The sequence below is a fragment of the Muscardinus avellanarius genome, assembly GCF_963383645.1.
Source record: "Muscardinus avellanarius genome assembly, chromosome: 19".
Classification (NCBI taxonomy): domain Eukaryota; kingdom Metazoa; phylum Chordata; class Mammalia; order Rodentia; family Gliridae; genus Muscardinus; species Muscardinus avellanarius.
In genome coordinates this window covers 31,600,009-31,627,042 of record NC_137805.1, presented here as the reverse complement: position 1 = coordinate 31,627,042, position 27,034 = coordinate 31,600,009, and the positions used below count along the sequence as shown (strand labels likewise).

Genomic DNA, 27,034 nt, shown 5'->3' with positions numbered 1-27,034 from the left:
TCTGTCCGTCTGGCGGCAGGCACTCAGAAACTCGATGCTCGGCCTCTACATCTGTCACAGTCTTTGCCTTCATAAGTCCCAGGGCAAGGCCGGGTTTTTACTATAACCCTTATCAAGCTGTGGCCAATCGATAACCATTAATATTTAAACACACTATAGTAAGCATAGCTGTGCAGAAAGGGAAGCAATTCTCTCTGAGCTGCGTGAAAGTGCTTCCTCCCGGCCCATTTTCTGTACAGCAGCCAAAGTGATCTCTTAAAAGCATGATTTAGATCATGGGCCTCCCCTGCTCAAATCCCTTTGGTAGTTCTCCATCCTGTCCTGTTCAGGGAATCCATGCCTGCCCTTCCTCCCCCATGGCCCAGACTCTAATGCCTGTGTGACAGAGACAGATGCAGGCAGCACTCCCGCAGGGTCCCGAGGTGCGGGCATCCCTAGTCAGCCCTAGTGGGACACTCACTCCCTAAACCAGCAGTACATGCCTTTCCCTGGATAATTAACCAGGACCCTCCCACAGCCTGCCTAGGATTATTTGCCTCCCCGTGTGATTTGCACAGATGGAGTAAATCCACCAAGAGACCTGAGCAATTTTTCCCTTAGTAATCTTTCATTCCAAGTTAATAGCGAAGAGCGGTCGTTTGCGCCTATAACCCTAGTGCTTGGCAGGCTGAGACAGGTGAGCGCAGGTTAAGTTGAGCAAGACACTCTGCAACAGGCGAAGCCTGTTCCAAAGCAAAACAGCCCTGGGGTTTAGCTCAGAGATAGAATGCCCCTGAGTTTAACCCCCAGCGCCAAAAAAAAAAAATAAACAAATGAACAGTTGGTTTGTCAGTCTTGTCTGCTTGTCCAAAAGGAAGATCAGACTGCTCTCTGTCAACTCTCAAGGTGGAGTCAGCTCAAGACAGACTAGCCTGTGGGAGTTTGACCTGGCTGTTTAGACTTCTCCAGTGACCCAGCCCCTCCATCTAGGCTCGGCCTCCTGATCTTCCAGCTGCTCTTGCATGTTTTATTTTAAATAGCTTTCTTGAGATATCATTCACATACCATAAGTTCACCATTTAAAATGCATAGTTCAGCTGGGCATGGTGGTGCACTCTTGTAATCCCCGCGCTTGGGAGGCTGAGACAGGAGGATCGCAGGTTAGCGGCCAGCCGCAGCCACTTAGGCCCTTTGCGACTTAGAGACCCTTTTTCAAAATAAAGAATAAAAATCGGGCTAGGAGTGTAGTTCCTGGGTTCCATTCCTAGTACCACACACAAAATAAACACACAAATAAATAAAATGTAGAATTCAGTGCTGTTCATTATAGTCACAGGGTTGTGCAACAGTTACCACAATCAATTTTAGGACATTTTTATCACTCCCAAAAGAAATCCTACTCCTTGTAAGTATGCACTTCCTCTTTTTCTAAGTTTGTTTTTAAGATTCTGACTTTTTAACTCTTAACATTAAACATTAGTATTTACAGACTTACACAGATGAGATAGAAAGTTAACTGTGGCCGGGCATGGTGGCCCACTCTTGTCATCCCAGCATTCGGGAGGCTGAGACTGGAGGATCGTGGTTCACAGACAGCTCAGCTACTTGGTGAGGCCCTCCGTAACCTAGTGAGACACTGCTTCAAAAATAAAGAATTAAACAAACAAACAAAAAAACAAGGCAGGGGGTGTAACTCGGAGGTCAAATGCCCCTGGGTTCCATCCCCAGACCTGCAAAAAAAAACAACAACTGCATGTTATGAGTTTCTCAGCTCACTTTTTCTTATTGTATTCCATTCTTTAAAGGAAGAACAGTCTAACCTGTGAGTACTTGTAAAATAGAGAAAACTTGCTTTCCCTTGGCCAAAGCAGCGATGCTGACCAGGCACCATAGTTTGGATCATGACTCCATCATTTTGGAGCTCTGTGACTTTGGGCAGAATTGGTTTCCTTATCTGTAAAATGAGGATACAGCTAGTACTTACAGGTTTATGAGATTAAATGAGGGCAGTGCCAGTTAGAACTGTATAGGTGTTTGCTGTTCTTTTCTTTACTTTTTTTTTCTTTTCTTTCTGAGACAGGATCTTACCCTGCTGTCCATGCTCAGCCTGAGCTCCTGGGCTTCAGCGATCCTTCTGCCTCATCTACCCTAGTGCTGGGGCTACAGTCACATGCCACCTCCCTCTTATTTTATTTTGTTTGTTTGTTTGTTTATGGTGGTACTGGGGATGGAACTCTTCTACCTCCAGGCTACACTCCCAAACCTATTTTATATTTTATTTGGAAACAGGTCTCTTAAGCCAGCAAGGCTGGCTTTGAACCTGTGCGATCCTCCTGTCTCAGCCTCCCAGGCACAGGGATTACAAGCATGTGCCACCACGACCAGATATTATCTTCTTTTAACTAAATTTCAGTTTAAGAAAGTGAGTTCAAGCTGTGCATGGTGGCGCATGCTTGTAATCTCAGCATTCGGGAGGCTGAGACAGGAGGATCTCAGCCACTTCATGAGACCCTCTGCAACTTAGTGAAACCCTGTTTCAAGATTAAAGAATAAAAAGTAGGACTGGGGGTGTAGCTCGAGGGTAAGAATGCCCCTGGGTTCAATCCTCAGTAGCGCAAAAAAAAAAAAAAAAAACACGAAAGAAAGAAAGAAAGAGAAAATGAGTTTGTTTAAAGGGAAATAGAATGTAGTTCAGACTGTAAACAGAATAAGATGAGCTTGGCTGCTTTCTTTCTTTCTTTCTTTCTTTCTTTTTTGGGAGGTGGGAGTCTGGGGATGGAACCCAGGGGCATTCAACCTTGGAGCTACACCCCCTGCCCTACCTCAGGGCTACACTCCCAGACCTATTTTATTTTTTTTATTTGGAAACAGGGTCTCTTAAGCCAGCGCGGCTAGCTTCAAACCTGCAAGATCCTCCTGTCTCTGCCTCCCAAGCGCAGGGATTACAAGCGTGCCCCACCATGCCCAGCTCTATTTTTTATTCTTTATTTTGAAACTTATTTTATTTTGGGTCTCACTGAGGTGCAGAGGGCCTCACTAAGTAGCTGAGGCTGTCCGCACACTGCCGTCCTCCGGTCTCAGCCTCCCAAATGCTGGGATTCCAAGCGTGTGCCATCACGCCTGGCTCAGCCTAGCTGCTTTTCATGTGAATAGTACCAGATTTTTTTTTTTTTTTTTTTTTTTTTTTTTTTTTTTTGCGGGTCTGGGGATGGAACCCAAGGGCATTTGACCTCCGAGCTACACCCCCTGTCCTGTTTTTTATTCTTTACTTTGAAACAAGGTCTCACACACTGAGTTGCATAGGGCCTCACTAAGTAGCTGAGGCTGTCTGTGAACCGCGATCCTCCAGTCTCAGCCTCCCAAATTTTGGGATTACAAGCATGTGCTGCCATGCCTGGGTAGTACCAGATCTTTTGCTTAAATATTTTATATTTTGTTGACCAAAAAAGGAAGAAGTCTCAGGCTGACACTGGATAAAAATAACAAGGGTGTGCCATCTCTTCTGGCCAGACAGGGAATGAGCCACCTTGGCCTTTGAGCTCACTGGTTTACAGGACTTTTATGAGCTGTTTAGTGGACGTGTATTTGGGGACAGTTGGTTGCCTAGTGTGTTCCTTTTCAAGAAACTTGATTTCTAGTCACAGACCATATTGGTGTGTGGCTGGGATGTGATCGTAGAAGGTGCTGCTGGGTTTTTCCCTTAGTGTTCTTTTTTTTTTGGGGGGGGGTCTGGGGTGGAACCCATTTGACCTCTGAGCTACACCCCCAGCCCTATTTTTTATTCTTTATTTTGAAACGGGTCTCCTAAGTTGCGGAGGGCCTCACTAAGTAGCTGAGGCTGTCCTTGAACCTCGATCCTCTGGGATGACAAGCTCGGCCACTGCGCCCGGCCTCCCTTGGTGTTCTTACATATTACTAAGTTCTTGGACATTGGACATAACGAACCCTGGTTTCTAGGAAACAAGCATGTCACGTTTATTAGCCCCATGTGTTTACATTTGCCTCTCAAATCCGCACCTCCCTTTTCCTGCTCTGTTTTCCCCCCGTACTGTGGTCCCCGCTTACCTCAACAAAGAACAGGGACCAGGAAGTCCTTCTCTCAGGCTTCTTCCTTTTTTCCCCCTTATTAAATAGCATTGGATTTTTTTTTTTTTTTTTTTTTTTTTTTTTTTTTGGTGGTGGTACTGGGGTTCCTGGAAGCCCTTCTACCTCTGGGCTACACTCTCAGACCTATTTTATATTTTTGAAACAGGGTCTCTTACGCCAGCTCGGCTGGCTTCGAACCTGCGCGATCCTCCTGGCTCTGCCTCCCAAGCGCGGGGATTACAAGCATGTGCCACCATGCCTGGCATAGCATTGGATTTTGGTGCTTAAGCTCACCTGATGGTTCAGGATGGTGCTGTTTTTGTTCCAGGCAGGCAAGGAGGAGGAGGATAGGACTAAAGGTTCTTGACCCACTGAGTCATGCCCTTCTCTAAAGAGAAGCCTCTTAGAAGCCAGCACTGTCCCCAAGAACCACACTCACCCTCAGTGGCCAGAACTTGGTAACGTGACCACAGTGACCACCCTTTCTGCAAAGAAGACTGGGAAATAGAGGCTACTTTCTTCCAAAATAAAACAAAGGGTCTTTTGGTAGAGGAAAAGGATGTGGCTTGGGTCTCGGGCATCACCTGCCACGGAGTAGCTCTCCAGGTAGCTGGAGAGTAGGAATGGCGGCCAGGGTCCTCCTGTAAGAACCTGTTCGAGGTGACTGTCTTATTTGTATGGGGCCAGAGTCTGCGGAACAGGTCTGGTCTGGCACCTAATTGGTGATGGCAAGTTGGTGACATCCCGAGTATACTCTCCTGCAGCTCCCAAGCATTTGATTAGATTTGGTTGTCAGGCATTTTCATAGTGTGCTTGAAACTTCAATGCACCAGACTTCTTGGTGGTTACCACAGCTTGAGAAAGGCCTCTCCTGAGACTGGCCCACAGTGGTCCTGGGTGTTGGTAGGGAGGAGCATGGGGTTTCTGAGAGGAGTCTTGCTTCTTCAAGGCCTGTGCTGGGCTCTTCCTTAGCAGTTCTCTCCACAGTGATTCTTCAGAATTAAGGCTTCTTGATGCTCCTGAAGATACAGTTGTCCCTGTATCTAGAGAGATTGGTTCCAGCACCCTTTGCATCCTTCCTCTGAGCTGCACCCCAGCCTTTTTTTGTGAGTGTGTACGGTACTGGGGATGGAACCCAGGGGCATTCTACCTCCAAGATACACCCCCAGCCCTATTTTTTATCCTTTATGTTGAAACAGGGTCTTATCGAGTTGCAAAGAGCCTCACTAAGTAGCTGAGGCTGTCCACGAACTGTGATCCTCCTGCTTCAACCTCCAAAATACTGGGATTACAGACATGCGCCACCATGCCTGGCCTAGCCCCAACGTTTTTTTTACTATTGTTTGGGACCAGGGTCTAGCTAGGTTGCTGAGAGTCTTGTTAAGTTGCTGAGGGCTGTTCTTGAACTTGTGATCTTTCTGTCTCAGCCTCCCATGTACTGGGATTATAAGTGTGTGCCACTGTTCCCAGTTTAGGTACCATCTAATTTAACTTAATGAATTTGGTAGTAGGGGCATTGTGTGTGCATTGTCTTTATTAATTCCCACAAGACTCTTATTACAAGTGAGGGAATGAGGCTGGGGAAGTCGAGTGACTTAAATCCCCCCTGAGAAGTGGCTGAGCATAGCATGCTGGCTCCTGAGCCCTTGCTCTTAATTACCATGCCAGAGTACTTTCTTTCTGAGGTTCTTAAAATACCCTGCCCAGTCAGTCTGCCATTTTTCCTCCTCTCCACAGAAGTGTTGTTTTCTTACTCGCTGTGTCTTAACACCAGCCCAAATGTGTCGGCGACTGGCACTCTGCCTCCCTGGAAGAGGGACAGTGAGGGGGAGATGGAGGCAACGGGTCTGCGGTGCTCACGCCCTGGCCTACGGGCGGCCTCCTGCTCCAGCTGTGGCCAGTGCTGCCACAATATTGCTTTAAAAAAAAAAAATAGAAGCCAGATCTGGTTTTTTGAGTATTCTCTCTGTATAAAGTAGCAGCTAATTCAAAAGTTTTACAAAGCCTTACATAGGCCAAGTTCAAGCCGGTGAAACACCCCTCCCCCACCACCACTTCACGGCCTCTTGGATGCCTCATGTGAACGAGGTGCTGTGTCGCGGGTTCTTTGGAACGGCCGCCATCATTTTATTGACTCAGCATCAAGGGTGTTGGAATTAGAAAGGAACTTAGCAGTATCTAGTCATGTGTTTACCAAATTGTGTAGATGAGATGATTCTAGGCGGTTGATAGGTAGTAGTTTTCATTTTAATAGTTCTGGGTTGATTCTAACATGCATTTTAGAAACTATAATTGGCACGCCAAAGTGTTGTTTTGTAGATCTTATTGCTCAAGGTGTGTTGATTTAAAGAGCACTGTCAAATGTATATATGTAATTATGTAAGTGGTGCGTGCGTGTGGCGAAAATGCACCAAGTTAGGGTGACACGAAGCCAGTATGAACTTTTTAGATGAGAAGATGCCGGCAGAGAATTGAGGCGGTGGCGCAGGCTCTCTGGTCCTCTGCGGTTTCTTTTGTCCTTGGGGAAGGCGCGTGAGGTCAGTGTCCTGCAGAGCACCGTAGCTGTTGAGATGGTTTCTGGAACAGAAGTGAAAACACTTGGCACTCTTCTCCAGGGCCTCTTGACCAAGCGCGGAACTCATCACAGTGGTAGCTAACCCCAAAATCCCCTCAGGCAGGACTAAAAGGGTTCTGTTGGTTTTGTTTACTTAAGGTGATAAGAGTTTTTGGTCAGTAGGCTATTTTATATATCAGTATTAAATAGTTACCATTTTCCGGGCATGGTGGCGCATGCTTGGTGGCGCACGCTTGTAATCCCTGTGCTTGGGAGGCTGAGACAGGAGGATCGCACAGGTTCAAAGCCAGCCTCAGCACTTAGGCTCTCAGCAAACTAGTAAGACCCTGCTTCCAAGTAAAATATAAAATAGGTCTGGGAGTATATCCTGGATGTAGAAAAACCCCTGGGTTCCACCCCCAGTACCACCAAAAACAAAACAAAAATGTAAATAGTTACCATTTTATAGAATAATTCCATTTAAAATTTGGTAAATCCTCAACGGTTGCATTGGGAATCTGGTGCTAGATTCTGAGTTTGCAGCTTGGGTTCAGCCAGGAGCCCTTGCCTCCCACCTGGGGCTGCTGGGGAGGCCCCGGGCAACAGCTGGACACAGGAAGGAAGAGAGCTAGGCAGGGGTTGAGCTCTGCAGGAAGCAAAGCTCACAAGCGAGCGTTCCAGGCCTGGGCGGCCCCTGGCACGGAATCTGGCCGTGGGCAGTACTCATTTGCACCCTTTGCCTTCTGAGATGCCACGCTGGAGGAGCTTTGCGCAGGCTCCTCCCCCCGCTCTCTTTCTGGACATGCCCTCCTATGTGTTTGTGTGTGTAGGGACTGATGATGGAGCCCAGGAGGTGGTGAAGGACATCTTGGAGGATGTCGTCGCTTCTGCTGTTAAAGGTAAGGACCAAGGGCGCCCAGCCTCTTCTTGTACTTCATCCTCCAGAAAGTACTCAGGCGGCGAACTCCGGGGGCCCAGGAAACTGAGGCTGCTGCGGCCTGCCTGTCTTCCACCTGGGATTTGAAAGTGACTTGGTTTCTGTGGTTGCTGTGTCCATTTGAATTAGGTGCAAGGAACAGTCTGATGGTGATAGGTTGGGAGCTCCACCTAGACACACAGCAGGCTGACCACTGCTCCCCGGTCAGGGTGTCTGGGTGTTCTGGCATGGGCCACGAGCCCTGAGGGTCCTACACGTTGCTGCTGGATTGACATGGCCAGCTGTCAAAGTGTGGCAGGACAACCCACCGCAATGGGCGTCATGAGCAGGTGTCAGGCACACGGGGAGCCTTATTCATATTATTAGACTTCATTCGAAGCTCTCTGTTTTGTGATATTTAGCTTGTATAGCCCAGGATGACTATTAGATGATATTCCCCCTTGTTTTGCCCCAAACATCATGCTAATTGGCATGTGTTGAATATTTCATTTCAGTACAAATAAATCACTAATTGGTGAGATAAAAAATTTAACGAGCCAGGCAAGGTGGTGAATGCCTGTAATCCCATTACTTGGGAGGCTGAGACAGGAGGATTGCAGGTTTTTGGATAGTTTCAGCAAGTAGTGAGTCTCTCACCAAGCTAATGAGACTCTGTTTCTACCTAAAAGTAAAATAGGGCTAGGAGTGTAACTTGAAGGTAGAATGCCCCTGATTTCACTCTCCAGTACCATGCACACATATCAAAAAAATTTAATGGGTTGAAATCAGCACTTAAAATTTATTTATTCATTTGTCAATTATTTATTTGTTTAGTACTGGGGATTGAACCGAGGGATATTCTACCTCTGAGCTATGTCCCCAGACCTATTTTATTTTTTACTTTGAAACAGTCTTGTTAAGTTGCTGACTTGTTAACTTGCTAAGTTGACTTCAAGCCTGTTATCCTCCTGTTCTGGCCTCCCATGTACTAGGATTACAGGTGTATACCACCATTCCCAGCTATTTCTAATTTTTATTTTTTATTTTTTGGTACTGGGAATTGAACCTAGGGGCATTCTATCTGAGCTACACCCCTAGGACTATTTATTTATTTATTTATTTATTTATTTATTTATTTAGTGGTACTGAGAATTAAACTTGGGGGCATTCTACCTCCAATATACACCCCAGCCCTATTTTATTTTTTTATGTTGAAACAGGATCTCACTAATTTGCTAAGGCCAGCCTCGAACTTTCAATTCTCTCATCTCAGCCTCTGGAGTACTGGGATTATAGCCATACATTACCATCCTTGACAAGGTTTTGCCGTTTATGTCTATCTGCTTCAAATCTTTCTCAGAAGTGGATGAGGTGGGCAGGAAGTGGATGGGGTGGGCCGGAAGTGGATGGGATGGGCAGGAAGTGGGTGGGGTGAGCAGGAAGTGGATGGGGGTGGGCCGGAAGTGGGTGGGGTGGGCCGGAAGTGGGCTTTGAACGGTTTTGGAGGCACTGGTGACATGAATTTCAAGATGAGTGAAGCGACACGTTGTGCATTGCAGGGAGGCTGTGGGTCATTGATAACATGTGAAGCTGTAGCCCCTGGGCCAAGTACTGCATCGCCGTGTTGGGGTGGGGAGCAGCAGCTAGGAGCTTTTGCCCATGACTTCTTTCTTGTGTGCCAGTCTTTTGGAATCCATACTAACTTGGCAATGACTTTTGCACCTGTGTTTTAAGAAGCAGCAGAAAGGCACAGTCTGCCAGAACCTGAAAGGGTCCTAGGTGAGCTGGACTGCCAGGAGTGCGCCGTTCCCCCAGGAGTGGATGAAAACTCACAAACCAACGGCATAGCAGACGACAGGCAGTCGTTGTCCTCAGCGGATAACCTGGTATGCTGGCCGTCATCTGGGCGCACACATCTGCTTGCTTTATGTTACTGATCTACGTATTTTTTGAGAAGGCATCTCGCTTTATTGCCCAGGCTGCGCTCAGGCTGCTGCGCTTAGGCCTCAGCCTAAGCTGCTGCTCCCGCCTCAGCCCCCAAAGTAGCCTGAACTACACGTGTGTGCGCCACTCGCATGCATTTTACATTTCAGTGTTTACTTTTTCAGAAATACAGAATTGGTGTTTATTTCAGCAGCACATATAGTGAAGTCGGAACTATATAGAGAAGATGAGCATGGCCCCTGAGCAAGGATGACGCTCAGATCTGTGAAGTGTTCTGTATTTTCATAAATATGTTTTGGTCTATTTTTGTAAAAAAAATGCAGTATTAAATCTTTATTAAGCCGGGCATGGTTGCACATGCCTGTAATCCTAGTGCTTCCAGCTGAGGCAGGAGGAATGTAGGTTTGAGACCAGCCTCTGCAAGACTTTCAGCATGGCCCTGGGTTCAGTCCCCAGCACCAAAAGAAAGCAAGGAAAATGAGCAAGCCCTGTTTAGGTATTATCACACACTCTGCTCTGATCCTTTGTTTTCACAGCTTTAGTTCTTAGAACATGCCAGTGTCAGTTGTATTTAACATGTTGTTACTTTTTCTACTCAGACTTTTAAAATCTTATGTTTCCTACCATTTTTCTTCTCTCTCAATGTAATATGCATTCATTATAGAAAAATAGAAAGAGCGAAAGCAGCTCCCTCTCTCCTTGTCTCTACTGGGAAGGAGTATGCATTGAGGAGGCCTCGCCTCACTCATCTCTAGATGTTCCTCCCATTTCCTACTGGAACAGCGCAGCATGCAGCCAGCATCACAACCTGATCCCTATCCTGGAAATTGAACCCAGGGCCTTGTTTACGCTGCCGTTGAGATACATTCTTAGCCATGACCTGCTAAAAAATTAACGTATACTATGAATATCTTTTCAGGCCTAAGATTTATCTACTACTTTTTAAAAATAGTTTTATTGTTGCCGGGCATGGTGGCGCACGCTTGTAAACCCTGCGCTGGGGAGGCGGAGACAGGAGGATCGCGCAGGTTCGAAGCCAGCCGTGTGCGCTGGCTTAAGAGACCCTGTTTCCAAATAAAAATATAAAATAGGTCTGGGAGTGTAGCCCAGTGGTAGAAGGGCTTCCAGGAACCCCAGCACCACCAAAAATAAAAAATAAATAGAAAATAGGTCTGGGAGTGTAGCCTAGAGGTAGAAGGGCTTCCAGGAACCCCAGCACCACCAAAAATAAAAAATAAATAGAAAATAGGTCTGGGAGTGTAGCCTAGAGGTAGAAGGGCTTCCAGGAACCCCAGCACCACCACCAAAAAAAAAAAAAAGTTTTATTGTCCTCTTGAAAATTGCACGTGTTTACATTTCCAACAGGAAGTAATATGATGTGAATATCTCTCCAGACTCCACTTTGTATAGTCTTATGTACATTAGCAAGAAGATGACAGTAAACCATGAAGACATAAATAGCTCACCCATAAATGATTGCATGCTTGCCTTTTTTGTCCTTTTGGTACTGGGGATTGAACCCAAGGAGCATTTTACTTCCAAGCTCCACCCCAGCCTCCCTCCCCCTTTTGAAACAGGGTCTCCCTGAGTTGCTGAGTCCTTGAACCTGCCATCCTCCTGTCTCAGCCTCCCAAGTATTGGGATTGCAGCATGTTCCAACATACCCAATATAAAGGATATTATTCTCTCTCTCTCTCTCTCTCTCTCTCTCTCTCTCTCTCTCTCTTTTTTTTTTTTTTTTTTTTTTTTTTGCGGTACTGGGGATGGAACCCAGGGGCATTGTACCTCCAAGCTACAACCCCAGCCCTACTTTTTTAGTCTATTTATTTATTTATTTATTTATTTATTTATTTATTTTGGTGGTACTGGGGTTCCTGGAAGCCCTTCTACCTCCGGGCTACACTCCCAGACCTATTTTTACATTTTTATCTGGAAACAGGGTCTCCTAAGCCGGCGCGCGCGGCTGGCTTCGAACCTGCGCGATCCTCCTGTCTCTGCCTCCCAAGTGCGTAGTCTCTTTATTTTTTGAAACAGGGTCTCACTGAGTTGCGAAGGGCCTCACTAAGTAGCTGAGGCTGTCCAAGACCTGCGATCCTTGGTCTCTGCCTCCTGAATGTTTAGATTACAAGCATGCGCCCACCACACCAGGCCCTAAGATACTAGTTTTTATTATGTATGATAAATATTTGCTTTTTGTTTTTAAATGTAGTTTACTTTTTTAGATAGTATTTTAATGCCTATCATTTTTTCTCATTTATTTCTTCTCCAAGCAAATGTACTTGCCTATATTTTAGGTTTTTGCTTTCTAACCATTTGGTATGGTAAACCACCCATTTAGACTTGAAAGGACAAGCAGCAAGGTTTAGAATTGCTCTAAAGCCGCCCCTTCACATATTCCCCTTTGCCATATTCTTCCCTCCCCTACACCCTTCACCTCCCTGTTGGGTAAATACAAGCATTTAAATTTCCATGAGATAATTTCCTTATTTCTGGAAAGCATCATCCTTCTGTTTTTCCCTTTGGCTTTTCTTACCTCAGGAGTCAGATGTGCAAGGACATCAGGCGGCCGCCCGGTTCTCTCACATCCTACAGAAGGATGCCTTCCTGGTGTTTCGGTCTCTGTGCAAGCTGTCCATGAAGCCCCTTGGGGAAGGCCCCCCAGACCCAAAGTAAGCTCCCCAGCGGCCCAGGGCAGGGTGCTCAGCGCGTCCTCCTCCCCGTGTTCCCACAGTCCCAGGGCCCAGACCTCTTGTTGGTGTGAGATGGTTTTCAACTTTGTAGGCGTGCAATTCCCTACGGTCGTTTTATATCGAGTTGTCTCTCTGTCTCCACCACCAAGATTTTGCTTAGTTTGCTTTTCTTGGTTTATGTCTTAAAAATAGTTAGTATGAGCCGGGCGTGGTGGCGCGTGCTTGTAATCCCCGCACCTGGGAGGCTGAAACAGGAGGATCGCCCAGGTTCAAAGCCAGCCTCAGCTGGCTTAAGAGACCCTGTTTCCAAATAAAATATAAAATAGGTCTGGGAGTGTAGCCCGGAGGTAGAAGGCCCCTGGGTTCCATTCCCAGTACCACCAAAAAAAATAGTTAGTATGTAGAACATGTACCTTCTGCTTTTATTGGCTAATGGACTTGCTGACCTGATGGGGATGGAGAGGGACAGATGCCAGCAAACGCAGTTCTCTATCCTGCTTGGAAACTTCTGCTTCATGAGTAAAGATTTAAGCCCCAGATTCAGTCTGGGGAAGTCAGATATGTCCCTAAAGAACAGACTGGCCCAGAGGTGTCGTGCCAGGGTGGGAAGGACTTGGAGGCTTTCACACTGGAGAGAGCTGCGTGTGGATCCCAGCTCCTCCACTTGAGCAGCCCCACGCTGTGAGTGACTGAACCTCAACTGAAAAGCAGAAGTATGGGAAAGCCCTGCAAGATGGATAAATAAAACTAGATGGGCATTGTCCTGAGCACAGGGCCTTGTGCCTTACAGTCACCGTTGTCACTGTCGTTACTGTTATTACTCATTAACCATCCTCATTTCTCCTATTGAGAATGCTACTGGTATTGTGACACCATTAAAAACATGATTCACAGCCAGGTGAGGGAGGTGTGTCTTTAATCCCAGTACCTGAGAGGCTGAAACAGGGATCGCAGATTCCAGGACAACTTCAGCAACTTGTGAGACTCAGCAACCCAGCATGACCCTGTTTCAATATAAAAAAGAAAAGCCGGGCATGGTGGTGCACACTTGTAGTCCCAGTACTTGGGAGGCTGAGACAGGAGATGAGCAGACAGCCTCAGCTACTTAGTGAGGCCCTCTGCAACTTAGTGAGACCCTGTTTCAAAATAAAGAGTAAAAATTTGAGCTGGGGGCATAGCTCAGAGGAAGAATGCCCCTGGGTTCAATCCCTAACACCACAAAAATAAAAAAAATAAATAAGTAATTATAAGGGCTGGTGGTCTAGCTTGGAGGTAGAATGTTCCAGGGTTTGATTCCCAGTGCCACAAGAATAAAGAGAGAGCAGAGCAGAGGCTGCTCCCTGCACAGATGACGGCGCGCCAGCTCTGGCCGTTTGCTCAGCTGCAGAGACAGCTCTTCAGGCTCAGCTGACTCTGACCTTGCTCCTGCTCTGTCCTTTTCTCTGGGTTGGGAAGAGCCCTCTGGTGCCCAGTGGGTCTGTAGGTTCCACCCTGGGTCTCGCCGCCCTCGCCCTCCTGACCTTTAGCTGCTGCTGTGGACTCCTGGCTCACTGGCCCAGAGGGTTTGCTCTCTGTAGAGCCAGGCCTTCTCAAAGGATGCTGTTGTACATCTTCTCCGCTAGCGCCGTTACCTTCCCTTTTCTTTGCCAGATCCCACGAGCTGCGGTCCAAGGTGGTTTCCCTGCAGCTGCTCCTCTCCGTGCTGCAGAACGCTGGCCCCGTCTTCAGGACGCACGAGATGTTCATCAACGCCATCAAGCAGTACCTCTGCGTCGCCCTTTCCAAGAACGGCGTCTCTTCAGTGCCTGACGTCTTCGAGCTCTCTCTCGCCATTTTTCTTACTCTTCTTTCAAACTTTAAAATGCACCTGAAAATGCAAATAGAGGTACAGACTCCACTTTTTTTTTTTTTTTTTCAAATTTGGTGACATTTGTACTAAATGAGAAAACTTTCAGTAGCATAGTCATCAGAACTGTAGTTGCACTGTCTATTAGCTGGCATTTCAGAGAGGAATGTTTGAAGGAGTGAGCGAATACCTTTTCCTAAAGTTCAGCCCCAAACCTTGTGGGGCTTTTATGTTGACCAGAGCTTGAAAATATGTGGTCTGTGTGCTGGGATCAGCCCCTCGCACACACACTTGTTTGGTCTGCAAGTGATTTGAAGTAATTTCAATGAGTTGCCAAATTGAAAAATTGTATTTTACATGAAAATCTACATTTCTGGTTTCTTTCAATAAATTGCAGCATGTAGCAGCTGTGGGAAGGAGCCTGCACCTCTTGCCCTCGGTCGGCTGCCCTGGCCGGCCAGCCCTGCTCTGCAGTGGGCCACGTGCCTCCTCCTGCCACCAGCCACCTCCCCTGTGGGTCCTGCTGGCCCGTGAAACTGAAACTGTCGGTCGGTTAGAGCCCTCCTTTGTCTCCATGTTGTTTCAGGTCTTTTTCAAAGAGATTTTCCTGAACATTTTAGAGACGTCCACAAGTTCTTTTGAGCACAGATGGATGGTCATTCAGACCCTGACAAGGATCTGTGCAGGTGCGTTCACCTCCATGAGACATACTCAGAAACACCCGCGCTTCCGGACTAAGACCTTGACCTCCTTGTAGAGTTTGGGAGAAGTGTTGGAAAAATCCTTCCTTAATAGGCTCATTCTAACCTGTTTTCCCTGGCCCCCCTTAGAGAATGACCCACTCAGGCCATTTGCCAGGGACTTTCTGATTTTACCACTTAAAGTGCCATGTTGTAGAAACCCCTAATCTTGGCAGTCTGAGACACGTGGTCCCTATCAGCAAGTCGAGCATTTTGGTTAGTCACAGGAGCCAAGACTGGTGCAGCCAGCCTTGACTGGGTGCTAATGTAAATTTGCATTGACCTTGCACCATACAATTTTGTGGCTTCTAACTAAGCATCCCACTTTTCTGTCATCAATTGTATCCTCGTTTAATAACAGCTATTCTCTTTTTTTTTTTTTTTTTAATGTGTGTGTGTGCATGTGATACTGGGGATTGAACCCAGGGGCATTCTACTTCCGAGCTATACTCCCTGCCCCCTTTTTTATGTTTTGAAACAGGGTTTCACTAAGTTGCTGAAGCTGGTCTCAAATCAGCAATCTTCCTTTCTCACAACCTTGTGTCACCACCCCCAGCTTGATGACAACTTTGAGAGGTGGATCAAGCAATTAGCAGTCCCCCACCCATTTATTTATTATTATTGTTTTGTGTGTATGTGTGTGTGTGGTGCTGGGGATTGAACCTAGGGGCATTCTACCTCTGAGCTACACCCTATCCCTATTTTATTTTTTATTTGGAAACAGGGTCTCACTAAGTTGCTGACATCCTCACTAAGTTGCTGAGGCTGGCTTCAAACCTGCAATCCTCCTGTCTCAGCCTCCCAAATGCTGGGATTAAAGGCATATGCCATAACGCCCGGCATACGTATATTTGTATTTATTTTTGTGGTCCTGAGGATTGAACCCAGGGTTTCATGTATATTAGCAAGTGCTCTACCACTGAGTTACATCCCCATCCTTATTAGCCTCTCTTTTGATAGGGATATTGAACCTTAAAGAGATGAAAAGAACTACTTGAGATTTCAGTTGGCATAGAGGCTAGTCTCCCCTGTATTTCTTTTTTTTTTTTTTTTTGGTGGTACTGGGGTTCCTGGAAACCCTTCTACCTCCGAGCTACACTCCCAGACCTATTTATATTTTTATTTGGAAACAGGATCTCTTAAGCCAGCAAAACTGGCTTCGAACCAGCGCGATCCTCCTGTTTCCGCCTCCCAAGCATGGGGATTACAAGCGTGCGCCACCACACCCGGCTCCCCTGTATTTCTAACATGTATTTTCTAAGTAAAGTTTGGCCACCTGAGTTAGGAGTTCACTGGGAATATATTTTGGTAAAGAAATCTTGTTTTATAAGAAAATATAAATGCTATTTGTCTCTGATCAGAATTTCTAATAGTTCTATCTTCTTTTCAAAGATGCACAATGTGTTGTGGATATTTATGTCAACTACGACTGTGATCTAAATGCTGCTAACATTTTTGAGCGCCTAGTAAATGATTTATCCAAAATTGCTCAGGGAAGAAGTGGGCATGAGCTGGGGATGACACCTCTGCAGGTAAGATGCTCAAGACGCCTAGTGGCATCAGAAGCTGACTCATTTCAGTAAACATTCATTGAGGGCCAGATACACCGGGCACGGTCCTTGCTAGTAGGGAGATAGCAATAAACAAAATGTATACACGGAGCCAGGCATGGTGGTGTAACATATAATCCCAGTACTTGGGAGGCTGAGTCAGGAGGCTTGCAGGTTCATGGCCCACCTCATCAACTTGGTGACATCCTGTTTCAAAATAAAAAATAAAATAGAGCTGAGGGTCTAGCTCAGAGGTAAAATACCCCCTTGTCCAATCCTTGGTACAAAAAAAAAGTACACATGAGCCAGGCATGGTGGTGCACGTTTGTAATTCTTGCATTTGGGAGGCTGAGACAGGAGGATCCAGGTTCATGGACAGCCTCAGTTACTTAGTGAGGCCCTTTTCAACTCAGTGAGACCTTGTTTCAAAATACAGAACAAAAACTAGGGCTACAGGTATAGCTCACAGGTAGAATGCCCCTGAGTAACACTCTTAGTAATGCAAAATAAAAAATAAAAAATAGCCGGGCGTGGTGGCGCACGCTTGTAATCCCCGCGCTTGGGAGGCAGAGACAGGAGGATCGCGCAGGTTCGAAGCCAGCCGCGTGCGCTGGCTTAGGAGACCCTGTTTCCAAAATGAAAATGTAAAAATAGGTCTGGGAGTGTAGCCCGGAGGTAGAAGGGCTTCCAGGAACCCCAGTACCACCAAAATAAATAAATAAATAAATAAATAAATAAATAAATAAATAAATAAAATAAAAAATACACATGAACAGTACATAAGTCCTGCCATGAAATGACAGTAAAGAAGTTAGCTGTCCGCTGGGTGTGGTGGCACACACCTCTAATCCCACACCTTCATCCCAGTACTTGAGATGCTGAGACAGAAGCATCACAGGTTTGTGGCTAGCCTCAGCAACTTAGCAGGACCATGTCTCAAAAGTAAAAAGGGAGCCAGGCGTGGTGGTGCACGCTTGTAATCCCAGCATTTGGGAGGCAGAGACAGGAGGATTGGGCAGGTTTGAAACCAGCCTCGCTGGCTTAAGAGACCCTGTTTCCAAATTAAAAAAAAAAAATAGGTCTGGGAGTGTAGCCCGGAGGTAGAAGGGTTTCCAGGAACCCCAGTACTACCAAAAAAAAAAAAGATTATCTACAACTTGTATTCATTTTTTATTTATGCTTTGGGTTGGAACCCAGGGGCCTCCTTCTTCTAGGTTACACTCCCAAATAATGAGATTATAAGCATATCCCATCATACCTGTCAGAAATGCTGTTTTTTAAATCAGTATTTTTTATTTACCTGCAGTTCATTTGTGGATGATTACGGGATAGATTCTACCAGAATCACTGATTTCCTACATATTTCAAGGTTCTTTTTTTTCAGGGTCACAGTTTACAGCTATTTAAAATTTAAATAATTTAATTGGGGGTTTTTTTGGTTTTTTTGGTGGTACTTGAGATGGAACCCAGGGGCCTTCTACCACTCCCACACCTATTTTATACTTTATTTGGAAACAGGGTCTCTTAAGCCAGCTGAGGCTGGCTTCGAACCTGCGTGATCCTCCTGTCTCAGCCTCTCAAGCACAGGGATTACAAGCGTGTGCCACCACGCCCGGCAATAATTTAATTGTTTAAGACTATTCAGTGTTTGAGGTTTTTTATTTTCTTCTTTCTAATTTCACAATGAACGAATGAGAACTCTCCTTTACAAATCCAGATAGCATTGCTCATTTGAGGAAAGGCCACATCTCCAGTTTTCATGCTGGGTGTTCAGTGACCTCTACTTTGGAACTGTGCAGTGTCTCCTGTGCCCTCAATACACAGGCACTTGCTGACTTTCCTCCGGGTCTTGTCCTTAGTGGCACTGAGCGTGTGATTGTCTGATGCCCTCATGGATGACCTGAGCCCCGCTGCCTGTTCCCAACTTACCCGCACAGTCTTTGTTGTGTGTCCCCTGCCCACCAGGAGCTCAGTCTGAGGAAGAAGGGTCTGGAGTGCCTGGTGTCCATCCTCAAGTGCATGGTGGAGTGGAGCAAGGACCTGTACGTGAACCCCAACCACCAGGCCAGCCTCGGTGAGAGAGGGCCCGGTGGCATCCCTTTAGCGCGGGCACTCCCCTCCGGGAGTCGCTGACTTGGAGCTGAACAACACGTTTTAGTTTGCTAAGTACCTGTAGTGATTTAAGGGTTCTGCTTTCTAACGCATCTGGAATATTAGGGGGAATAGTGTTGAGTGGTTTCTTTCCCTCACAGAGCCGAAGCATCACCTTTATGATACACCAGCTTCTTCTATGAATCCATGTCAGTTTCTAGATTATTCTATTCTCTTCTATTGATTTGTTTGTTCTTGCTCAAATGTACTTTTTAAATTACTATAATTGTATAATAATAAGTTGGACACCTGGTAGAGACCCTTTAAGTGTCATGACCACTTTTGCATTTTTTAGTCTTTCATGTAAATTTTAGAATTTGCTCATCAATTTCCATGAAAAAATCAGCTTCTGAGTGATACTAGGTAAAACATCTGAGTGCTAGTGAGGTTTCACGCTTCCAACGCTTGAGCGCACACACTTGTCAGCTGGAAAAGGGAACCTGCTATCCGTGTTTACTGGTCGTGTGTGTCCATCTGCTTATTTGACTCCTTTGCTTTTTTGTCACTACAGGTCAGGAGAGGCTCATAGATCAGGAAATGGGGGATGGGAAGGGCCTCGACATGGCAAGGCGGAGCAGTGTGACGTCCATGGAGTCCACGGTGTCCTCAGGGACCCAGACAACTTTCCAGGATGACCCAGAGCAGTTTGAGGTCATCAAGCAACAGAAGGAAATCATTGAGCACGGCATCGAGCTGTAAGTGGGGCTGGCGCTCCGGTAGATCTCGTCCCACCCCCGGCAGAGCCACGTCTCTGCGAACTGCAACTGACTCCTTCAGGGAAATCCCTGTGGCAGAAGGAGGCAGCGGCGGCTGCTGGCGTTGACAGCCCGGCCTGCTGGAGCCAGGCAGAGCGAGAGGATGTGTGAGCACGCACGTCAGAATGCTCTCGGCTCCTCTCATCCCTCAGACCCGTTGAAGCATCTCTTCCTCGGTGAAGCCTCTGTGCCCCCTGGAAACGTCCCCAGCCAGCCTCTGTCTCTGTGTGTTTGACTGTGAATATGTACATTAGTTAGCTCTACCTTCCTTTACCAGGAAATATAAAATAATAGTACTAACAGTGTGTATTTCTCTCTCAAGTAAGGGAAATCTAGAAGTCTTAGGCTGCTTCAGTGGGTCCTGTGGACGGCCAGGGTCCAGCCTCCCTTTGTATGTCTGCCTCACCACCTGAGCACGTCATTTCCATCCTCAGAATTGCCTCGTGGTGTAGGATGACTGCTAGAGCACCAGCCTTCACACGTTGATTCTAGAGAAGGGGGAAAGGACAGAAAGAGTGTCTGCCTGTATCAGCTTTGTGTAAGGAGCCTTCCTAAAAGTACCCACGCCGCTTGTGCTTATAGCTCACTGGTGTGGACTTACATGGCTGTCCTTTATTTAAGGGAGTTGGGAAAATAGAGTTTTTATTCCAGGTGATTGTGCACCTAATAAACACCTAAGGTTCTATTAGCTTTGAAGGAGAGGAGTCGCCAAGTGATAGAAGCCTGGGGACTCTGCCATAGCTGGTTCAGAATTGAAGGTGAAATTCAGGGACGCTACTGGATGCACCTCATTAGCTTTCCATATGATAGCCTGTTCATGGTGTTGCGCTGTAATTAACCTCCAGGATCAGCTTTTTATGTGCTCCAGGTTTTGAAGTAAGCAACCTATGCCCCATCTCTTCTTGAAACAGCTTCAACAAGAAACCCAAGAGGGGAATCCAGTTTCTCCAGGAGCAAGGCATGCTGGGAACATCAGTTGACGACATTGCCCAGTTCCTGCACCAGGAGGAGCGCCTTGATTCCGTAAGACTGGGGGTTCAGTACTAGCGTGTAGTACTGAGCCATTATCAGCTTGAACCCTAAGATTAGCTGACCCTGAATGCAGTCTGTTGTGCATCCCCTGGCTACAGCAGTCCAGCTTATGTTTTTGCTCAGTGTTGCAAAAAGTTATTTTGTGTGTCTGCCTCATCAAGTTTTTTTGATGGGCTGGGCAAGGTGGTGTATGCCTATAATCCCAGTACTTGAGAGACTGAAACAAGAGGATCGCAGGTTCAACCAGCCTCAGCAACTTAGCAAGATGTTCGGCAACCTAGTGAGGTCCTGTTTGAAAACAAAAAAATAAGCCAAGCATGGTGGCGCACGCTTATAATCCCAATACTTAGGATGCAGAGACAGGAGGATTGTGGGTTTGCAGCCAGCCTCAGCTACTTAGTGAGGCCTCTACCTTAGTGAGACCATATAAAGGATAAGGCCTGAGAGTGTAGCTCGAAGGTAGAATGTCACTGGGTTCAATCCCCAGTACCACACACACATACAAAAAAGCCAGGTGTGATGATGCATGTAATCCTAGTACTTGAGAGGCTGAGACAGGAGGATTGCAGGTTTGCAGCTAGCCCCAGCAACTTCGTGAGACCTTCTGCAACCTAGTGAGACCCAATTTCACCATAAAAAATAAAATAGGGCTGAGGGTATAGCTCAGAGAGAGAATGTCCCTGGCTTCAATCCATAGTACCAAAAATAATAATGAAACAAAAACAAAAATAAAAAAAAAGGCTGGAGGTGTAGCTCAGAGGTAGAATGTCCTGGATTCAATTCCCACTACCCAAAAATAAAAAAGTTATTTGATCAGAATCAAGTAGCCTCCCGACAGGCGACTGCGCATTTGGTGGGATGTGTCTGAGCACCCCTCAGCGGCTAGGACCGACCCTCCAGCTGCCTGTCGGCACCCGGGCTTCTGAGGACACCCTGAGGCTCCCTGTGCTTTTGAGCCCCCTTGCCTCCTCCTTTTCCTCCGTCCACGGCCGGAGGCAGGACGGCCTGATGTGGACAGGAGGTGGGCAGTGGCTCAGGGCTCTCTCCTGCTTTTCCTAGCTGCCTGGCCTGTTGTGGGCCTGCAGGTCCAGGGTGTTCTGACCCCCGATCCTAGTTGATGGCATCTTTTGCTGCAGATTCATAGTTGCCAATTTCTGAAGTAAGTGAGCGTGTGTGTTTCAGACCCAAGTAGGCGATTTCCTGGGAGATGGCACGAGGTTCAACAAGGAGGTGATGTATGCCTATGTGGACCAGCTGGACTTCTGTGAAAAGGAATTTGTGTCAGCCCTGCGGACGTTCCTGGAAGGTTTCCGCCTCCCCGGGGAAGCCCAGAAGATTGACCGGTTAATGGAGAAGTTTGCTGCCAGATACATAGAGTGCAACCAAGGGTGAGCACCGAGTTCACGCCTCCCATGTTGGCGTTGCCTCCCTCGCAACGCTGTCCTTGGTTTGGTTGGGGTTTGGGATTAATCTTTCTAAATCTGTTCTAAGCAACTAAAATGCCTCTTCACTGTGCACCAGGCTCTTTGCTGAGGGATTATGTCACAGCACCCTTGTTCTTGTCCCCATTCTGTCTACAAGGAATTTAAGGAACCTGCCCAAGGTCACGCGCTAGGCCCCTGCTGTTAGCTATGCAGAGTGGGCTGTGAGTTGAGGCAGTTGGGTACCTCTCCTAATCATCAACGGCTCCCTGGCTTAATATGGGCTCACGCTCAAGGGTTTTGCTTTCTCTTTGATTGCATACTGATTGATGAGCTGGTTATATAAATGGCTAAGTAACTCATTAAAAGCCACCAAGTACACAATTTTATCTTGAATTCCTTTTCAATGGGTGCTTTTTATTTTTAGTAAGAGTTGAAAACAGAAAAAGAGCTAACTTACTAGATGCCTTCTATATAAAAAACTTGTGTCATGGGTTCACATGCATTTCATTTAGTCCATGGTAAGCCTGGGAGTGGTGTCCTTGTTTTACAGATGAAGTCGCTGAGGCTCTGGAAGACTTAGCAACCTGCCCCAAATCAGTCATCTAGTGAGTCGCAGAACTAGGATTGCTTGTGGCTCTGTGTAATTCAAGAGCGCATGCACGGCCCACTGCACACGAAGTGAGGGAGGTCTGGATATACTGTGAAGATGATGTGCAAGTTTTCTGGTGGAAATGTTTGTGTGTGTGTGTGTGTGTGTGTGTGTGTGTGTGTGTGTGTTACTGGGGGTGGAACCCAGGGGCTTTCTACCTCCCGGCTATACTCCCAGACCTATTTTTTTTTATATTTAACTTGGAAACAGGGTCTCACTAAGTTCCTGAGAGCCTCACTAAGTAGCTGAGGCTGGCTTTAAACCTGTGCGATCCTCCTGTCTCAGCCTCCCAAGCACAGGGATTACAAGCGTGTGCCACCACACCCGGCTGATGGAAATGTTTTGATAGAGGATGTGGAAGTTGTCTGGTGGAAACATTTTGATAAGTTTTCCTCTCAGGTCAATTCCATTTTTATATTAATTGGTCCCAGTCCTGCGAGTGTGTGACCAGCTGTCTCCAGGAGATGGCATGGTTGGCAAAAGTAGCAGCTGGTTATTTTAACCAAATGAGCATTAGAATTGGCAATGAAGACAGAATTAGGTGTTGCCTTTACCTGTGGTTTGCGGACCTGGAGGCTTGGTTCTGCTCTCCTGGACAGTGAATCTCATGTTAGGACCGGAGGCCTTTTGCAGTCTCCTTCTGCTCCTCCCTGTCCTGCTTGGGGCAGACCAGGTGTTCTGGCCACGTGTCAGGAGGCTGTGCGTCCGCGTGTTTTTGCCTTTCTCTCCTTGCATAGGGCAGAAACGTCAGACTTCTCCAGCACATTGTTTAGATTGACATAGCTGTGCTCCTTTGTATTTCTGCTGTTAATAGCGTACTGAACAACATAAGCAATAAGTAACTAACAGCCGCACAGCGGTGTTGGTCATCTTTATCTGGTGCCTAGCATGGTGCCCAGTGCCCAGGAGATGCTCCAGGGCGCCGCACGCACTTGCAGGTGGGGGAGGCGCTTCCTCTCAGGGCCAGGCTTGAGCAGGGCTCACCTCTGGCGTTAGGGAAGATCTCCTAGCATCCTGTGCACCTTGGCTCACCACAGTCTTGGCTTGGGGTGTTCCTCAAGCGTTCTTTTAAAAATTAAACTGCACGATTGAGAAAATCCTAGATTCTGAGACGTAGCTTTTTGGGTACCCTGGGTTTTTCCTGACAGGGTCCCCGCAGAGCCACAGGCACCTCAGCACTCTGTCTTCTCTTGACACTTGGCATCTCTCTTCCAGGCAAACTCTGTTTGCGAGTGCCGACACCGCGTACGTCCTGGCGTACTCCATCATCATGCTCACCACAGACCTGCACAGCCCTCAGGTAACGGCTCTCCTGCCGCAGCCCTGCCAGAGTGCACACCTGGCTGCGTGGGCACTGGGATGGTTTTAATGGTTTTCAAATACTTTTGTATTTCAGGTAAAAAATAAAATGACGAAAGAACAGTATATTAAAATGAATCGGGGCATCAATGATAGTAAAGATCTACCCGAAGAATATCTCTCCAGCATCTACGAAGAGATAGAAGGCAAGAAAATCGCGATGAAGGAGACGAAAGAGCACGCAGTGGCGCCCAAGGCTGCAAAGCCAAGTAGGTCTAGGGCGGACCGCGCCTGTGGGCGAGCTCCAGTGCGCATGTGTCAGGACGCGTGGCCGAGTGTGCTAGAGAGACTAATCTACGTGTATAGATATCTGAATAGGGTGTGTGGTTAAGTTAATTATTATGATTATGTTGGCTCTTTCATATCACTCTCTTGCTAGTTTGGTGATTGGATACAAGAGGGAATTTCAAGTAAGTAATCTGGGAGTTAAATTGCCCCAAAAAATTATTCCTTAAAACTGCTTTAATTCCACAGCTGATTGTGTCGACCTTGATTAGAATTCTCTTAATAAGGCCCCATGAGGCTGTCGACTTCTTTGTTTGGAAGGCGGCGCGGTGGTTCTGAGCACCGGCTCTGGAGCCGCACTATGGGGCCAGGCCAGCTCTGCTGCCCAGGCGCTGTGTGACCCTGGGCCGTCACCGAGTCACTTTGCCTCGTTTCCCCATCTGTAAAACGCTGATAGCATTGGTAGGGCTCATGAGATGACTGGAAGATTTGCGAGTTGGTGGCTGTGCACCTTGAGGTCGACCCTCCTGGCCCGTGGCTGGCTCAGAGCGCGTGCCACCTGTCCTGGTGCCCGTGCTCCTTTGCAGACGTGGCCAGTGAAAAGCAGCGGCGGCTGCTCTACAACTTGGAGATGGAGCAGATGGCGAAAACAGCCAAAGCTCTGATGGAGGCCGTGAGTCACGCCAAAGCCCCGTTCACCAGTGCTACCCACTTGGACCACGTCCGGCCGATGTTCAAGGTGAGTATCCTGAAGCCAGGCGTGGTAGCGCACCTTATAATCCCAGCATTCGGGAGGCTGAGACAGGAGGGTCACGGTTCGCCACAGCTCAGCTACATAGTGAGGCCCTCTGCAATTCAGTGAGCCCCTATTTCAAAATAAAGACTACAAAATAGGGCTGGGGTGTAGCTCAGAGGTAGAATGCCCCTGGATTTAGTCCCCAGTATCGCAAAAAATAACCCAAAAAACTGAGCACCCTGAGAAGCTGATCTGCAAAAGGCCTGATTCTGGAGTTGGCCAGCTGAGAGGTGACTGCAGGATCCAGTGTGGAGGTTGAGGAGAGGAAGGGCCAGGTCTGGGGGCTTCTGTCTGAACAGTGACTAAAGCAAGTCCTTCCAAGTAGCACCAGCCCTCGTCATGGACTCTGCTGTCAGGCTTTCTGGGTTTGAATCCTGGCTTTGCCTCTTGTAGCTGTGTGACCTTGGTTAAGCTAAGCACCCTCACCCTCTCTGCCTGTCGTCTGTATAATGGGGACAAATACAGGGTTGCTAGGAGAAGGGAATGAATGAATTAATAATTATTCAGGGAAGAGATAAAAGGACAGTTTTATCCCAGCATCTCAGACTCAGTGACCTTGTGGTTAATTTATCAGATGAGGTTATGTAGGAGAAAAAGACAGTAGTTTATTTTACTTATTTGTTTATTTATTTGCGGGTCTGGGAATGGAACTCAGGGGCATTTGACCTCCGAGCTACACCCCCTGCCCTATTTTTTATTCTTTATTTTGAAACTGGGTCTCACTGAGTTGCAAAGGGCCTAAGTAGCTGAGGCTGTCCTCGAACCGTGATCCTCTGGTCTCAGCCTCCTGAATGCTGGGATTACAAGATTGTATCACCACGCCCAGCTAAAAGACAGTAGTTTAATTCTCTAAAAACATCTTAGAAAGATACTGTTCAGCCAAGTGTGGTGGCGCACGCTTGTAATCTCTGTGCTTGGGAGGCAGAGACAGGAGGATGGCGCTGGTTCGAAGCCAGCCTTGGTGGCTTAAGAGACTCTGTTTCCAAATAAAAAAATATAAAAATAGGTCTGGGAGTGTAACCTGGAGGTAGAAGGGTTTCCAGGAACCCCAGTACCACCACCAAAAGAAAAAAAAAAATAGGTCTGGGAGTGTAGCCCAGAGGTAGAAGGGTTCCATCCCCAGTACCACCAAAAAAAAAGATAAAATAATGTTCAGCCAGGCGTGGTGGCGCATTCTTGTAATGCCAATACTTGGGAGACTGAGACAGGAGGATTGCACAAGTTTGGAGCCCAACTCAGGTACTTACTTAGTGAGGCTCTCAGCAACTTAGTGAGACTCTGTTTCCAAATAAAATATAAATAGGTCTGGGAGTGTAGCCTAGAGGTAGAAAGCCCATTATGGGTTTCACCCCTAGTATCACACACACAAAAAGAGATACATGTTCTGTATACATAGCACATCTTTCTTCTCTAAGATATTTTGGTAGTACCTGTCACTGTCCTGTTAGGTGATGGATTCTATATTTTTGTGACCTATTCTTACAAAGAAGTCACAAAACATTTGGAAGAAAACTAAAAGCTACGTCATGTGAATTAGGAGCCTTCCAGAAAGTAAACTAAGTTTATAGAACATGCACCACCAAAGTAAGTTTTTATTTTGCATAGGTGATGGCTGATTGGTGTGCTGTGTGAAGATGGATTCTCAGCCTCATACAGATTCAGCAGTGAATGGGATCGTGCATTGTTTGGTGATGTCTGCCAGGCACACAGGTTGTTGCAGTGGAGATGACCAGCCATAGTTGGCCCTTTGGGTTGTACGTTTAGTCTGTAGCATATTCCTAGCAGTAGCCTCGACCATGGCTTAGGAGGAACTGTCTTACATTGTGAGTGGAGTAGACTGAAATAAACTAGCAGTGAGGTTGAATCCCGGCCCTCGCCCTCACGGGCAGCGTGTCCTCTGAGTGCACCTCACGCTGAAGCGCTACCGTCACTGAGCCCTGCCTTCTTTGGTAGCTGGTGTGGACGCCACTGCTGGCAGCCTACAGCATTGGACTGCAGAACTGCGACGACACCGAAGTGGCCTCCCTGTGCCTGGAAGGCATCCGATGCGCAATCCGGATTGCCTGCATCTTTGGGATGCAGGTGAGTGTGGGTGGGCACGGCTCCGCGCCACCGGGCTCTGCGCCCACGCTCTGCTTTTAGATTGCAGAATGGGAAGTGAGCCCATTTGGCGACGAGCTCTCAGAAATTTCTAGTTGGCAAAGTCTCAGCAAACTGCTGGCTCGTTCCCAATGAAGAACTCATAGCTGTGGCCCAGCAGTGGCCTCGTTAGGGGAAAATATTGGAGGATTAGATTAAACCTTTCTTAAGGGTGAGTAGAGTCCAAGCCACTTGATAG

The 27,034-nt window shown here is 47.1% G+C and overlaps 1 protein-coding gene across 4 annotated transcripts in view; it reads left to right on the top strand.

Moving 5' to 3' along the window:
* The window catches only part of ARFGEF2 (ARF guanine nucleotide exchange factor 2), a gene marked incomplete at both ends in the record, with an annotated part of 109,788 nt that overhangs the window by 41,888 nt on the left and 40,866 nt on the right, over positions 1–27,034 (top strand). For 2 of the 4 annotated variants that reach the window (XM_080716331.1, XM_080716330.1), the window contains 14 exons: positions 7,450–7,518; positions 9,270–9,421; positions 12,018–12,148; positions 13,820–14,054; positions 14,602–14,701; positions 16,148–16,287; positions 18,271–18,379; positions 18,968–19,151; positions 20,123–20,234; positions 21,426–21,631; positions 23,532–23,616; positions 23,713–23,884; positions 24,488–24,639; positions 26,650–26,778. In XM_080716331.1, coding sequence (XP_080572457.1) covers positions 7,450–7,518; positions 9,270–9,421; positions 12,018–12,148; positions 13,820–14,054; positions 14,602–14,701; positions 16,148–16,287; positions 18,271–18,379; positions 18,968–19,151; positions 20,123–20,234; positions 21,426–21,631; positions 23,532–23,616; positions 23,713–23,884; positions 24,488–24,639; positions 26,650–26,778 — 1,976 coding nt within the window. Of the gene's footprint in view, positions 1–7,437; positions 7,519–9,269; positions 9,422–12,017; positions 12,149–13,819; positions 14,055–14,601; positions 14,702–16,147; positions 16,288–18,270; positions 18,380–18,967; positions 19,152–20,122; positions 20,235–21,425; positions 21,632–23,531; positions 23,617–23,712; positions 23,885–24,487; positions 24,640–26,649; positions 26,779–27,034 lie in introns of all 4 variants that reach the window. The other 2 variants (XM_080716333.1, XM_080716332.1) reach the window with 2 other exon arrangements.